The 17,055-nt window shown below is 32.2% G+C and overlaps 1 protein-coding gene and 1 long non-coding RNA gene across 2 annotated transcripts; both read right to left on the reverse strand.

Annotated features, from left to right (window-relative positions):
- Positions 1-3,764: 3,764 nt before the first annotated feature.
- LOC123660844 lies at positions 3,765-16,403 on the reverse strand. Its single transcript, XM_045595874.1, has 5 exons — positions 16,381-16,403; positions 7,508-7,595; positions 5,757-5,909; positions 4,584-4,749; positions 3,765-4,137 (listed from the first exon to the last, which is right to left on the reverse strand). The coding sequence occupies exons 1-5, from the start codon at positions 16,386-16,388 to the stop codon at positions 4,052-4,054; spliced, it is 501 nt and encodes a 166-aa protein (XP_045451830.1). The 5' UTR covers positions 16,389-16,403; the 3' UTR covers positions 3,765-4,051.
- LOC123660845 lies at positions 14,552-15,102 on the reverse strand. Its single transcript, XR_006744257.1, has 2 exons — positions 14,959-15,102; positions 14,552-14,633 (listed from the first exon to the last, which is right to left on the reverse strand). It is a non-coding gene; the product is annotated as an uncharacterized LOC123660845 (long non-coding RNA).
- Positions 16,404-17,055: the final 652 nt, after the last annotated feature.

Raw genomic sequence — 17,055 nt, forward strand, 5'->3', positions numbered from 1 at the left:
AATTTATAATTTAATTATTTTTGTCAACTAATTGGCTTTAATGTGGACGGTTGTTGTGTGCCAAAAGTTAAAGTCATAATGGCTTTACATTATTAATATTAAGTATTATCGAAATGTTCATAAAACTGGTATTGTCTTAGTCTGCAAAGTCTTAGCAGTTTTTGTATTCATTATATTATCATTTGAAAATTAACTGTTTAACTTCAATTGTTCTATAATAATAATAACGCAAAGTCAAATTTAATCGGCGCAAAATAATGAGATGGTAACCAAAATTGTTGAAACGAAGTGTTACGATGTCAGTGGAAGACAACAAATCGTCCATGTGGTCACGTCTGCAATATAACAGATACAGTTATGCACCCTTGCCAATTTGCCTCCTACGATAGACATGTGTCGAGAGAGATTTTACCAAGGATTGAACATTACTGTCGACTATGATCTAATTTTTCGATTTTCGATTTTCGACTGACCGGAATGTACCTAACTCTACGGGTTTAGAACATGTTACGTAATGGTCGTGAAAACGTTTGATAAATAGAAATGTATAATTTTATTACATACGTAAACAACAGTCGACTTTTGGTTGTCTTGGTGAACAAAATACCCTATCGGAATCTACTTGTCTCATGAGTAGATTTAACTTCGTTTTAGTCTAGCAGTCAGCTTAAGGTTTATTTCAAGCCGTTCGCCGTAAATGCGTTAGGTAATAACATGCCTAATGGTTAAATTCAATATCACAAAATTGCTGCTAATTATTAAAAAAAAATCGACAATTTATAAAATAAATACCATTACGTAACATTTTCTAGACGATCTTGATAGTAAAACTATTCCTACTAATAGGTCGTCGTACATATCTAGAATATTCGATGTTTCTATCAATATATCCTATATTGTACTTAATTTCTATACAATATATTTCTTAGACGTGTTTTATATAATATATAAAAAGGTCTGTACGCATATTATATAATACACATATACAACTATTTACATATCCACCGTGCTTTTATACGCATATACAGTAGTTTCTTGAATTTATAAACTTATTCAATTTAGAAAAGTGGGAAATAAAGGTGATAATTGTATATTCTTATAAATAAAATTTAATTAAATACTTTGATAATAAATATTATAATTAAGTTAAAACTTAAATATAATATTTTTATACTACTTATAATTCTGTATATATACAATTGTTATTAAACTGGCGTCTTTCCATTTAACTGCAATATCAGAAGCAACATTATAACCTAAACATGCAACTTTTTGACGCTCTAAAATAATAGAATTAAACATTCAATCACTATTATTTATATAATTGTATTTGCTCGCAAACGAAAAAAAAAGCGACTTCAATTACATCGACAAGTAATACAACGTAGGTAGATGAAAAAATAGTCAAGTAAATACGCGTTATCAAAGATTACTCAAAAAGTTGTTATCAGATCTCGATGAAATTTAAATGTGACCACATGATAAATATCAGTTTTCGATTAAATTTAAAATCATCAAAATCGGTACACCCAGTAAAAATTTATGCGGTTTAATACAAAGTAGGTCGACGAAAAAACAGTGAAGTAAAAACGCATTATTAGATATAACTCGAAAAATAGTTGTTAAATCTCAAATACATTTAAATAAGACCAAATGTCACGCAGCACCTTTCGATTAAAAAAAGATTTGTCGATATCGGTCCACCCAGTCAAAAGTTCTGAATTAACATAAAAAAAACAGTACAGTCAAATTGAGAACCTCCTCCTTTTTTGGAAGTCGGTTAAAAGTTAACGTTGTGTGTGCGTTAGTGTCGTGTCAATGACCGAGTCACCTGATTGTTACAGTTAAGTCGATTATTTATAGCCTCTACCCATCTCTCCTCAACATTTTCTTTTCAAATGTGTCGAATTTACGTAGTAATGTACTGTACCTAGTTACAGCTGATTCATTTTCTTCACGCAAAATTTCGGCTATGGTTTGTTTCCATGTACCTACATATCTCTTTATGGCCCTAAGCGGAAGGAAGCCAGTTTAATAACACGTTGTATAATTATATCAGAAATAAATATTCTGCTATCACTATAAAATCTACTAGGTACTTATAATTACAATGGATAAACTTATTTTTATATGTAATTATTCAATTTTATAAAGACAAACAATCGTTTATAGTTCACAATTTAAGTCCATTTAAATAGAGCTTGTCATTATCAATGTAACCATCATCAAATCGAATAAGTAAAAACCAAAAACTTTTGGGACAATATTTTACTAAAACGTATTTAATATGCATGCAGACCTTTCAAGTCATGTACGGCGTACGCGTTCTAATTAGACGTAATCTAGCTACACTGAACATGTGTGTACATATATTGGTCCAAATCGTACTAACGGCCATTCGACAGACCGTACGACTAAACGCACGGTCCGTACGAAACTACATTAACTATTTGTCCTTGTTTGTGAAGTTTGTACAACTAACGATCAATTGTAAACGCTTTAAATGTCGTCGTAATTATTTACAATGTGAAATTTATATTGAATTAATAGAAATTTTAATGTCTCTGAACGTTGTAGTTACGTGGCTTTGTTGAACGCATTGAAAATAAAATATTTAAAAAAAACCGTCTCATTAATGTAACCCACAATCTCCTTCATTGTATAAGAGATCAATCATATGATCAATAATTGTGTTTTGCTCGCAAACGAAAAAAAAACCGACTTCAATTACATCGACGAGTAATACAACGTAGATCGACGAAAAAATAGTCAAGTAACTCCGCGTTATCAAAGATTACTCAAAAAGTAGTTATCAGATCTCGATAAAATTTATATGTGACCACATGATAAACACCAGCTTTCGATTAAATTAAAAATTATCAAAATCGGTATACCCAGTAAAAAGTTGTTGCGGATTTTCGAAAGTTTCCCTCGATTTCTCTAGGATCCCATCATCAGATCCTGGTTTCCCTATCATGGTACCAAACTAGGGATATCCCCTTTCCAACAAAAAAAGAATTATCAAAATCGGTATACCCAGTAAAAAGTTATTGCGGATTTTCAAGAATTTTCATCAATTTCTCTGGGATCCCATCATCAGATCCTGGTTTCCTTATCATGGTACTAAACTTGGGATATTTCCTTTCCAACAAAAAAATAATTATCAAAATCGGTACATCCAGTAGAAAGTTATTTGGTATAATACAACGTAGGTCGACGAAAAAAGCGTCAAGTAAAAACGCATTATTAGATATAACTCGAAAAGTAGTTGTTAGATCTCAAATAAATTTAAATGGGACCAATTGGCACACGCCAACTTTCGATTAAAAAAAAATTGTCGAAATCGGTCCACCCGGTCAAAAGTTCTGATGTAACATACATAAAAAAAAAATAAAATAAAAATACAGTTGAATTGAGAACCTCCTCCTTTTTTGGAAGTCGGTTAAAAAAGACGACAATATTTTGAATAAAAAATATTGTTTTTATTAATAAAAAGATCATACATTAAAAAGTTGGCTGAGGAAGTAAGTGATTTTAATCTTGTCATAAGAATATACCTACTAGTTAATATTTCATAAATGTGAAATAAACCAATTTCTTGAACACTTAATTAAAAATTGTTGAAGTCAACATTCTCAATAAAAGCTAAAAAAAAAGAAATGTTTAATAATTTCAACACTGATTTGAACTCAATAGATGGTTACTAAAATATATTATAATATAGACAGAGTAACAAAAGACCACCATTTTAAATAAATAAAAACTACGTCTAAAATGCTTTATTCATATAACAAATATAGGTACAAAATAACACCCAAAATCTAACTTATATAATAATTAAAGACAGGCATCCAAGTACACACGCTTATTAATTTCAAATACACGTACAAATATTTTCTACTGACATGTACGTATGTACAAACGAGTGTACAATAGAGTATTTCAGTGTACGCGCGGTACAAACATTCGCGTGACTACGTTGACAGAACACCCCTTCATGGTGTTATAAGAAAGCATATTTAATCACAATAGTTACAGTCTGGGACGTTTTTCACATAGGCAGAGCTGTTTCACTGTAACTCATCTTCATCTTCCTGCAAACGCTATTTACTACTATCAGATAATAAACGGAATATCCTGAAATAAATAATAAAATATGATTTTGAACTCATTTTTATTTATAAAGCTAACAATAAAATATTAGGTTCATATAACAGTAAAAGCCTGCCGTGGTGAATATGGGCAAAACACATGAGTTCACGCCATTTTTGGCGCAAGCATGTGTAGGCCTATGTCCAGTAATGGACTGTGATAGTCTAATGTGTGTGTCTGTTGTGTGTGTACTTTTACAATAATACATAACAGCTTGACAGCAGCTGTGGTGTAGTGTTGCATGGAGGCGCTTAAGCAATGGCGGTTCAGGTAGGATTCCCGCTTGGAATAGATATTTATACTTATACAATCATTTCTCGTGGGATCGTTACTTATAGCGCGGTGAACGAAACTTCAACCGTTCTCCAACTTGATGAACGATTCTTATTCCCAACTATTGAATGTAAAAGGCAAAGTCAGTCAATACGTACCAGCACCAAGAATGATCATGACCACAACCAAAGCAATATTCCCTGGCTTAGACATGAACGGCGCGAGTTCAGGACTGAACAGACACGTGACCACCGCGACCAAAAAGATGCACAAGATGAACACGGAGTTAAACAGCAAGGTAAGTTGCAAGCAGCTTGGTCGCCTCTGAAACATGTTTAGTAATGCTGTTATATAATTATCACGAAACTGTATAAATCACATGAAACCATATGAGATCATTTAAGCAACAAAAATACACAAAAGTGTCCTCTAATGAACAATATATAAAAAGAGGTAAATTTTTAAAATAAAAATACATAGCATTTAATAGGTTTCTAAAACAAAAATAATAACAATAAAGTATAGAAAATACATAATAAAGTTTATAAAATAACTGTCAGATATGTATTAAAAATCTATTAAGATGATATGTACATTATTACTAGCTGACCCGGCAAGCGTTGTTTTGCCAATATACATTATTTCTAGAAAAATAATTTAAAAAATTGGCTGTCTGTAAAGTTGGTTTACACATGATAGTTTAACGTGACAACGTCATAACAAAACATCTCCTCGGACACAGGCAAATCGAGTGGAAGAGAGATAGAAGCGACGCAAGCGTACAATGAGTTTAACGGGACAACGAATCATGCTTTTTCGTGCATGCAGCCGGCGTCACATTGTCACGTCAAAATAGTTTACGACCGATCCTCAGACCTAGCCAATATTCATAAAAAAATTGATAAGCATCGTTCAAACCGTTTCGGAGGAGTTTGGCCCCTAACACTGTGACACGAGAAGTTTATATATTAGATATGTAAATTTCAGTTAGAAGCTATTTTAGTGCTATAAAATAGATTAAGATATAAAAATCACAGCAAAAAATAAAATTAAGTTTATATTATAATTATTATAATAAACTTATTACAGAGAGAGACTTGGGCAGTCAGTCAGTCAGTTAGTTCAGCCTATTGCAGTCCACTGCTGGACATAGGCCTCCCCAAGCTCGCGCACGACATCCCGGTTTTCAGCATTGACTTGTCTATTTATTAAAAAAAAAAGAGACGAACTAAACTGTAAAAATTTTAATTTTTTTATTTTAATATTTTGTTGGAAAATATTTTTAATTTAAAATATTTTTATTGAAAAAAATGTGTTAAATTGTTCCTCACCATTCCAACACCAACCAACACAACGACGTTACTGATACCCGACAGAGTTGAGAACATGACTAGCGTCATCGATATCAGGTTATCTTCCTGCTCCCTCTCCCTGTGTCGCGGTAGGCTCCAGGATCCAGCTATGATAGCTGCTATGCAGGCTAACTGTAAATTTAAATAATAATAATTACTTATTTATCAAAATCTATATACATAAAAATGAATGCTTGTCTGTATATCCTTTGTAGAATCGTAAACTATGCATTTGATCATGTCATGTTCTTCTCTTCAGCAAAGTGTTGTGCATGAGCCCAGGTTTCTGAGCTGATACGACCAAAAAAAAGGCGTAGCAACCCGCGCAGGGTATAGCTAGTAATAAATAAAGATGATTAACCTGTTATGAGTCTGGGCGTAATATAAGTATGGTATATATTTATATATGATTATTTATTACAACAAAAGTTTCAAAATCTATTGGCTGTAACCCACAAGACAGATATTAAGTTATCCTACCTTAGTATCAATCAGACGACAATGATGTAGGTTAAATGTATTTTTGTATTATTAATTAACTAGCACATTACCTTGAGTAAAAAAAAAAATACTTACTATTGAAATGATACCTACATAGTCGAAACAAGAAACAAATGGAGGGTAGGATCAAAATATCTGTACGCAAAGGTAACAGAATATGCGTTACTGGGTGTGTTATTGTTAGGAGTGTAATTTCCGTTTTACGATTAAGTAGTTAGTGTTTGGACTTAAGTAATTATTAAAATATTTCGTTTAAAATGTTTTTTTTTTGTATTTTGTACATATGTAAATTAAATATTTTGAATAGGCTTTTTGGCACGGGCAACATGGGCACGTAATTGCCTGTTGTTTTTATTTAAGGCAGTGTTACGTTTTTATTACTAACAACGACTGGGACAAATTTCATGTAATGACAAACAGGCTTTTTAACGCAAAGAGTGATTATAATAGATATAAATAAACACAAAATAGATTCTAAATCTGTAAAGATATTTTCGAATAATTTTAATAAAGACTTATTATGTCTACTTAAAGTTTTGTCTAAACGAAAAATAAAAATAAAAATATTCCACGGTATTCAAATTTTAATTATTAATTGGTGTCACCGCCAAATACTCGCTCTCTTCTCCTCCTCCTCTCGCCTCTTTCCCCATGTAAGAGAAGGACCAGACCATAATCTACCACACTGCTCCAATGCGGGCTGGCGACCGACTATGAATAACGATCGCTATCAGGTATACATGATAACAATCGGGACCGACAGCTTAATGTGCTGGTACAGTGGTGAGACCCACAAGGACTTAAAACCAAATTGGTAAAAAATATTTGCATAAACACAAATATCCACTCCGAGCGGGATCGAAACCGTGGCCGTCGGTGTTTTAGGCGCCACCGACACGGCACACCCACCATCACACCAGAGTGGTCGTCGCTAAGTACTACATATGTGTATATATATATGCATATAAATTCCAATTTACACAACGTTTTGTTTAAGAATAACGAAATGATTGATGAGTTATGAATCAAACGGTTTAAAGGTGCACCATGTTTGCTCAAAGAAAAATTCTCTGGTAGCTAAATAACTTTGAACGAAGCGTCTCTAATATGTAGAAAATGTGATATAAATTTAATTTTTTTTAGCTATTTCAATATTTACAAAATATAAATCAAATTAAGTAGCGGCGAGTATAAAATAAATAACTCATACCAATAGTAAAAAAACTTACTGTAGAAAAAACGCCAAGTATGAAACATCCTTTTTCCAAGGACAGGCAGCCACAACAGTGTCTTAACATTGGTAACGACATCGTTGTTCTGAAAGTAATTATATTATTTTTAGTTACCTTTTGACTGTATACTCATCACCAGTTCTATGCAAATATTTTTTGTGGCAATAGTTTTAATATAAGGTCTGTCTTTCCTCTACGAGTGTTATAAGGCTATATCTATTCAATAAAAATAATGACATTAAGGGCCTGTTCAACAGTTGTGGATAACGACTTGTGACGAATGATGGTATCCAACAGACAAGATTTTAGTATATTTTTTAACATCCAAATCCGCCATATTTATGAGATTCACAAATACTAATCTAAAAGTTGAAGTTTGTTAACAATGGGGAAATAGCTTCTAATGGCTTATTCTTCCGATAAAGTCCAACAGTTGTGGATAGTATTTATAGGATAAATTTTATCCACCACTGGTGAAACAGACATTTAACAAATCTAAAAACATCACCTTCTATACCTTATATACCTTAAATATAAAATAAATTCCAAAAGTCTTTACAGCAAAATATAAGTTTGAGGTTTTAGTGTTTGAGCTCAGCGATTAAAACAGTAAATTTGACTTAACATGTTATACTGATTTAGCGTTCAATCTACCAATATTTCTTACTTTGTACGTCTCACAACATAAACGAATTTTATCATTAGTGCTTTTTGTATTAGGTTTTTTTTTAGCTGACTCAAAAGAAACAACAAAAATTAAAATAATGGCAAAAATAATTCGATAGACTAAAATTATTATGGATTATCATTGGTTTCACATGTAACAGTATACAAAATATATTACGGCCTATATGAAAAAAGTTGTCCAAACAAGTTTGGAAAAAAGTTATTTAAACAAAATAAGATTAGCGTTCACAATTTGGTAACATTTGGAATTAAATACATTTTACAAATACGACATACAGTCGTGCTGTATATGCATAAAAAACTATTTTTTATCATAACAAAGTAATAAAACTGACTTTTATGCCCATAATACGGTTCGTTTGACACGTCAAGGTCCGAGTAGAGATATTGAACAAAACACGATCTACGATTGTAATCATTTGGGAGATATTGTTATGGGGTGTCTGTTTACGTTATTGCGTACCCTGCAGGTTGGGGTATTACAATATTTAATAATAATAAAAAGTGATAAAATTTTCTTTAAATCAAGACATTTGACGTGATTTTCTTTCTTTTCCATTTAACTGATTTCCTTTGATTACCAACATGAGGTGACAGGTATGAAAGATTGATTTGTTTCACCTTCATTACGGATGGATCTCTTATCGGTATTAGGTCCATTTATAGACTGTTTCAGACTATCAGTACAGTAAGTAAAAAAAGGGCAAAAAAACGAAAGAATGAATTTAAGACAACATATAGAGCAGAATTAACTACAAAACTTTACGAAACTTTTTGGTAACCTCTAAGTTAAACGCGTTGAATAAAATATATCAAATTTATTATATTATTTAGGGTGATAAAGTTTTTATGGTGCCATCTTTGTTGAATGGTTCGAAGAAAAAGTCTGGGTTATAGTATCTTAAGAAAATTTACTAAGCTCGGCGACGCTACAAGTTGAATGTACAACCTACTTTTATTAATTCTTCATTCGCCTTATGGACATGTAATGCTTACAGACTGAAAATTGAATGGGGCTTATTAAATATTGAGGGCTTGTAGCATGTACTAATAATAAGTATAAAGGATAAATTAAAATGTTGCCTGAGAGTTTTACAAAGCAATTTAGCAGTTAAGAGTTTATTAAAATAAATTCCGTCTTTCTAAGCATACTATGTTCGGTTAGATATAAGGTTTAATTTATTCGTTTTTTTTCTCAGTCCTAATATGCTTGTCTATATAAATAAGTATGAATTGCTAATTGTCTTCCTAAGCGCTAATACTCGATGATGGCTGGATCATTTCTAGTCATTTCTTTTTATGTTTTCTTATACTTTCTACTCGAACGTACAATGTTAGTACGGTAAATCATTAGTTGCTGAACAAGCTAGTAAAGGGGATGGGGGCGTGCATTTTAGATTTCCCAAATATTTTCTTATACTTATATGTAACATTTATTTCAAGTTCACGTTTTTGACAGTTCGCAATACAGGAAAACCTCCGTCGGGTTAGCTATTTCATAATCAATATAATTATATATAATAAAAAAAAAAACAATAATAATGAATGCCTATCACTCAATGACCATGATAATTCTGTATCGGATCCAGGAATACACAACACAATCACAAGCACCCAAAGCTACAACATCTGTATGACGGGTGCAGAGATTTATTATGTGCGGTAATTAAACATGCTAACACAGCACATCATCCAACTGCTGAGACCACGGAATTAATGCGCCGTTAAATTTATTTTTAATCGAAAATATTTAAATGAATATTTTTAAATATGTAGTAGTCCTTTATTTAAATATTTTAATAATTTTAATAATAACTTACAATAAAATGTAAAACGATTTACCGATTTAAACGATTTTCTTTATAAGAAATACGGCTTGTTGATCACGAATTAGATCTAAATGTAAGCAAATACTCAAATATTCCGTTTTAATATCTTTAAAATGAAGCCGCATTTTTTTGAAATAGGAAAAGAAATAAAATCATATCAAAATCAAAATGTACCTTTTAATTTCAGTCATACCCCACATAGGGACTAACATTTTCATTACAAATTAGTAACAAAGTTACATAATATTATACAAAATGGACAATTGATGAAATTGTAATAATTGCTCGAAAGGTATGTAATTCTTTTTATAACAATATAGATTGAGAATAAAATTAAATTTACCATAGAACTTTTTCATTATTTAACAATACGAAATAACTTTCCGAAATTTAAAAAAGCTTATAAATTATAAAAAGAAAAACAAATAATATATTATAAAATAAATATACTAGATGCAAATTCTTTAATCCAGATTCTAAATCATTTCGATCATTGTACGCCTGTTTAACGTTAACATAAGTGAATATTTTTGCCCCATGGTGCTCTGAAACATTGGTCATGACGTAATAGTGTAATATAGGACAGACTATTTCAGTCGACGTAATGGCGGCATATTTTAGTACGTCTGACACATACACCATAAAGTAAATATTATAGAGAAGAAAGTGTTGTTTTTCTGTTTACGATTTATAGCTAGTAGTTATTTTCGCGCGAGACTTCTAAATTATGAGCTTGTACACATACAGTTCAGATACGGTCCATATTATATCACTACATATCATATATATAACAAAATCAGCAGCATCTTTCTGTCTGATCGCGATAAACTAGTAATAGTTAAATAAGTATACCGATAATTGTTAAAAGTGATGACGGGATTATCTTGACGAGAGCAACCATGCATCGTAGCCCTTGCTGTCGCTAAGATCATGAAACTATAGGTATCTATGTATATTATGTGTTATAATGAGTCTTTTATCATTAGAAATGGTAATTATCAGACATTCAGATGATTATATGATGGAGTACTAATTCGTTTTTGTACCTTTATTAATAAGATTTTGCTGTGTGGTTACGGCATTAAGAATATAGCCACCTCTTTTCTCGTGGGTGTCGTAAGAGGCAACTAAGGGATAACACAGTTCCACTACCACCTTGGAACTTATAAAGCCGACCGATGGTGGGATAACCATCCAACTGCTGGCTTTAAAATACACAGGCCGAAGGCGGGCCGCGTCTTCGGTGCGACAATGCCAGCCCTGTAGTCACCAACCCACCTGCCCAGCGTGGTGACTATGGGCAAAACACATGAGTCCACGCCATTTTTGGTGCGAACTTATAGAGGCCTATGTCCAGCAGTGGACTGTATTAGGCTGAAGTGAGTGATTAACAAGACATTTAACAGTCGGAAGGATAGGACAGGGAATATTTTGAATTTTTGATTTTACTCCAAATGCCGACAAAACTTCTACACAAGATTGCGAAAAACATTTGTGTTGTCTATACAAATATTTGTCATGTGTGCGGGGATCGAACTAATGTGCCATTTAAACTAAAAACAACAGAATTATATAATATATAAATATATATTATATCTTTATATATATATTTCTTGTGTGCGTGTGTATGCCACTTAACTCCTCCTAGACGGTTGGACCGATTTTGATGAAATTTTTGTTGTGAGTTCAAGGGGATTCGAGGATGCTTTAGATTCACAATTTGGTCCACTGGAAAATGTTGATTTAACTAATTTTTCATTTATAAGTATGTAGTTGTTAATTTTGGAATATTTTACATGGGATCCGGTAGACTGCGCTACCATCGCAGCATCAAATATTAAATATAATTCTATTTTAATTTCAGTTTGTCCCGACAGTTGGTGCTGCGATCAAATTGAAAAAAATATTTGAAATTTTGTGTTATGACAAAACAACGTTTGCGCGGTCAGCTAGTAGATTATATATTTATAGAGACAACTTATAGATTTCTACTCATAACTTTTCCGTTTGACCCGAAAATTTTATAAAATCTACTACCGCTCAGGTGGGAAATCGGGCGGATCCGAAACGAAAAGACCTCGGTTCAAATCCACACATATCCCAGATCGAGTATTGGTCCCCTATTATTTTTGTAATTGCACTCGTGTTTTTTTTATTAAAGAACCAGTTCATTTTTTTATTATTATGTCGGTAATATCGAAACATATACATATTTCATCAGTATGTAATACGTATTTAAATAATGTTTTCAAAAAACACGTTTTACCAACAAAAAAAAACGAGCACAGCTTCAAATACTTTCGATGCCTAGGTCTCCTTCAAGGTAAAGAATAATCGATTAAAGGTCATGCAAATAGCGAATGGATCGTTTTAAACAGATGTTTCATGTGAATAACACATGAATATACCTATACCAGAAATTTATAAGACTTTTTTTATTACAGTAGTAGCATATATGACTGATTAGCTGACCTTGCGGTCTCATCCGCGCCATTTTGCAGAAAATAGTAACAAACATCCATGCATCCTTAAAAACTTTCGTTTTTATAATGTCAGAAGAATAATAGTGTTAAGTTCCCTTCATTTCTTCATGTTCCTTTTAAGCTGATCTTTTTGATTCATGTTACGTATATTTATATTATTATTTACTAGCTGGCCATGCGATTTCAATCGCTTTGATTTGAGGAAAAAAATAGCCTTCCTTCTTCTTAAAGCATAACTAACCTTCCTTTTTAAATAGTTTAAATTTTTTAATCGTGTGTTGCCAAGAGATCAATTAATTGTGTATAAAATGATATTTAATTCAGGTGGAGTAATTGTGAGGTTTTTTTCTAAAAAGGGAGGCAAACATCTTAACATTAGCGTATATATATGATACCACTAGAGCAGCAAACAAGCTTACAGCCCACAACATGGCAAGTGGTTACCGTAGCCTATAAAAGTATAGACGCTTGCAACACTAGAAGCATCGTGCGTTGCCGACCCTACCCCCAACCCGTCCTAGGAGTTTTGGCCACCTTAATCACAGGAACACAAGACTGCTCCGAGCAGTTTTATTTAGCTATGATCTTCTGTAAGGTGAAGGTATTTCCTCAGACTGGCTGCTCCAGATTTTATCGGGATATATCCAGCTATGCCCTAGTTTAGTTAGTTTTTAATGTACCCCTAACTCATGAAAATTATGATGATAATATGATGATTATATGTTTAGGGTATATTAGGTTACACGTTTAATTGGTGTACATATATTATGTATCAAATTCAAATATATTTTTTTTAAAGTACCTACGTTTTAATAGCAATTTTGACTCGTCATTTTACTTTGTATTTTAACGTGAAGCTATCGCCGATTTAGAAGGTAGATTCAGCTGAAAAATATTAACAAGAATGTCGACAGTAACTCTTTTAAAAACAGTAGATGTATTATTCAAACGCTATAACTTCAGTCATATATTCTATACGAAATCCAGTGTTACTTAAACCCACTTATTTTTGTCATTTATATAATTTTGTTTTGAATAATATGTTTTCGGGATTATATATTCTTTTTAGGTGATAATTGAGAACAAACACGAACAAAATGAGATGAATGATGAAATGTGACCCTTCAATGTTATAAGAAAAGTTTAGCATCACAATACTAACTAAGGTTTTCTTAGAATCCGTGAGCTTCCCTAAGCGGGAGTTAGAAGTCAAGGAGTTTTACTTACCTACTAAATTTTACCTAGGTTCGAGTTAGGCTCGAAAATAAAGAATCAGTTACGCCGAGTTGCACGAAACAAAATTAAAATTTAAGTAGAGATTAAACTAATTTAATCACAAGAATTTCATACAATTCTTGCGATTAAATTAGTTTAATCATTACTTAAATTTTAATTTCTTTTCGTGCAACTCGGCGTTAGTCAGTTAGAGCGTGTGATTAAAAAATTATTGAACTGTATTCGCGTATGTGCTAAAATTTTTGACTTTTATTTGATTTACTATTAACCCGCTTTCATTGAAAAACTTTCTTTTATAGCGCATCGAGTTTAGAGATATAATACCCTTGAGTGTACTTTAAAAAATGTAATTTAGGAAGATAAAAAGGATTCTACTCTGACTGTCAATAATTAATTTACCTTTGTTTAAATTTTGAATGAGCACACATTAGACAAAAAAATACATAAAATTTTAATTTTTATCTGGGAATCTTTAACAATACACAAAATAAATAACATTACAAGCGATTGTAATTACATTAAAGAAAAAAAGTGTATAGCTTTTATATTGACTATTATATATAAAATACTTAGATACAAATTTTATTTCATTAAATTATCAATGAATAAATGAAAATAATAAATTAAAAAAATTTTGGCATTTGTTGTCCAAAAAATATATGTAAATGTAAAAAAACTAAATGTAGGTTATGAAAATTTAATTAACCCTCCTCTCCTTCTATTTCGCACATTTACACACTACGGTTGGGTCGGATTTGACCATGCTGGCTCGTGTAGGGATTTATCATTTAAAAACCATTTATTAAGTAGGAAAAGGATAAATATTGACTACAATACTTGTAAAAAATAATTTTCATTTAATAAACATAACATAATATTGTTAAATATCTCTGCTATCTGCTGTGTGGCTACGGTAGTAAAGGATATAGCCACCCCCTGTCTTCCCATAGGTGTTGTAAGAGGCGACTATGGGATAACACAGTTCCACTGCCACCTTGAAACTTATTAAGCCAAACGATGGCGGGATAACCATCCAACTACTGGTTTTGAAATACACAGGCTGAAGAGGGACAGCAGCGTCTTCGGTGCAACTAAGCCAGCCCTGCGATCACCAACCCGACTGCCCAGCATGGTGACTATGAGCAAAACACATGAGAACTTGTGAAGGTCTACGTCCAACAGTGGACTGCAATAGGTTGAAGTGAATACTGACAAAAATTAGCAGTCATACTTTTATCAGTCTTTATTGTCTTTTTGACTGAATATTGCAGTCTTTTGAAGTAATATAGTCGAATTATAGAAAACAAATACAAAATAAAGGATCTTGAGTAAGAATTAAATTCAAAGAAAATCGAGGAACGAAGCGAGGTTACTATGGTGGGTTGGATCCGACCAAATGGTTAATAGAGAGAAGAGGGGAGGAGACATATCTAAGCAATGCAGAGGAGGGTACCTGAGACCATGGAGCAGTAGGGGAATCTAGGCAAGTGTTTGACGAGCGGGAACGAACAAGTTGGTCGGATCCGACCAAACCGTAGTAGAAGAGGGTTAAAATTCTTTAATCCATACAAAATTGTAAAAAACAAAAAAAAAAAATCCTTACACGAAATATAAATAATGTAAATAAGGTTATTTTTTTAAGAGTGATGGAGAGACTTATTGGATCTCTATAATATGTTTTCCTGAGGATGGAAGAGATCTCGTCTATATAGTATCATACATATAGGGTGTTTGATTCCTAACTACGTTCCTTCAAATGGGGGGTTCTTTAGATGGAATAGATCACGTTTCGCGTGAAAAAAATCCTAACCCATGGAAACGGTAACGAAAGTCAAAATAATTGTTTAATCGCAAACGAATGTTGATAAAAGCTCAAGGGGAAAAATGGATACACGTATTTTGTATTAACATGTTTATTTTCTTTTTTTCATCAAAAGCATCCCAATTATACGCAGATCATCTTACACCCATGCTGCATTCATAATTTCCTCGTCATTAATCTACTAACATCCATTCATGAAATAATAATAACATGCTCTACCTTATACTACCCCTTGATTTGTCCGATACCATTGTATATATCCTTCAAATCCTATACTATGTATATACTATGTATTTCTAGGCAAAATCTAAAGGAATCGTTTTTAATTACTCTGATATTTATTATAAAAGCAGCTCAAACAATGTTGTGGACAAAAGTTAGGTACATTGATCACAGCTGTAAATGGACAACAAATTGACATTACCTTTAACCCTTACTCAGTGTCCTCGTAAACTCTGCTTTAAATATGTCTGTGTGCTAAGTAGTTTCAACACATATTATACATATCTGAAGATCACACAAAAAATAAAGCTATTTTTTGTTCTCCAATACAATACAATTTAATTAATTTTAACAACTGACATTGCAATGAATACGCGAAAACGGTCGAATCACTGCACAGATATTTTAAAGTCTCCCGGCTCTTCATACACTAACACTGTTTACAAACACTAATTTAAATATAAACGATGCACTTGATTCTATTTCGGTCTCACAGCAGAAACAAAAACAATTATATTCCAAGTTTGATTGTTTTAATATTAATCAGGACTATTGTGATTCAACTCGCAACTATTAAAATAAATACGTTACCTACACATGTCATTTAAAGATAAAGAATAATAGTGCTGCCTGCAAATTGGCATTCAAAGAAAAATAATTTTTGAATTTAGAACTTCTTCGTGCTATAAAAAGATAAAGCGTTATCGTCGACGCTCAGTAACACACTACTCATATTCACAGTGCTTCCTACTCGTCGGACGTCTGTCCTTGCGGCCAGAGAACTATTCTGCGTCATTTATTAAACGACGATTTTGATTACTTCCGACTAGCATAACATATTTCACATTACGTAAAATTTAATTTTCAGAACTATGTATTAGTAATTATGTTTTTTGTACAAACTATTGGTTTATTGGTATCACTCATATTATTTTTGCCGGAAAACTTAGGTCATACAGAGAGTGGTACATAGAGGCTAGATAGACATTTTAAAATATTTACTTAACTGAGGATTAATAATGTAGGAGTAATTTGCTAATTTTATCTACTGTACTGTTGTACCTCTGTATCTACTCCACCTCCAGAATTCTTAAGCTTGCGCTAGCGTGCTCTTTTACAGAAAGTATTAATGTAATATTCTGTTACTAGTTTCGTAGGTTATAATTAAGGTCAACGATATTATATTTCATATTTTTATTATATTTATAAAATTCGATTCGGTGTAGTGGTACCTTTGCCATTGCGGCATCCGGGTCCAATACCCGT

The sequence above is a fragment of the Melitaea cinxia genome, chromosome 16 (assembly GCF_905220565.1).
Source record: "Melitaea cinxia chromosome 16, ilMelCinx1.1, whole genome shotgun sequence".
In the NCBI taxonomy this organism is placed as follows: domain Eukaryota; kingdom Metazoa; phylum Arthropoda; class Insecta; order Lepidoptera; family Nymphalidae; genus Melitaea; species Melitaea cinxia.

What these genes read in the sequence shown, in the direction of transcription:
- LOC123660844 (XM_045595874.1), bottom strand. An exon ending in TACTTGGCGTTTTTTCTACA is followed by an intron (nt 5,910 to 7,507) that starts GTAAGTTTTTTT and finishes TTAAATTTACAG; the next exon opens with TTAGCCTGCATAGCAGCTAT. An exon ending in TGTTGGTTGGTGTTGGAATG is followed by an intron (nt 4,750 to 5,756) that starts GTGAGGAACAAT and finishes AACATGTTTCAG; the next exon opens with AGGCGACCAAGCTGCTTGCA.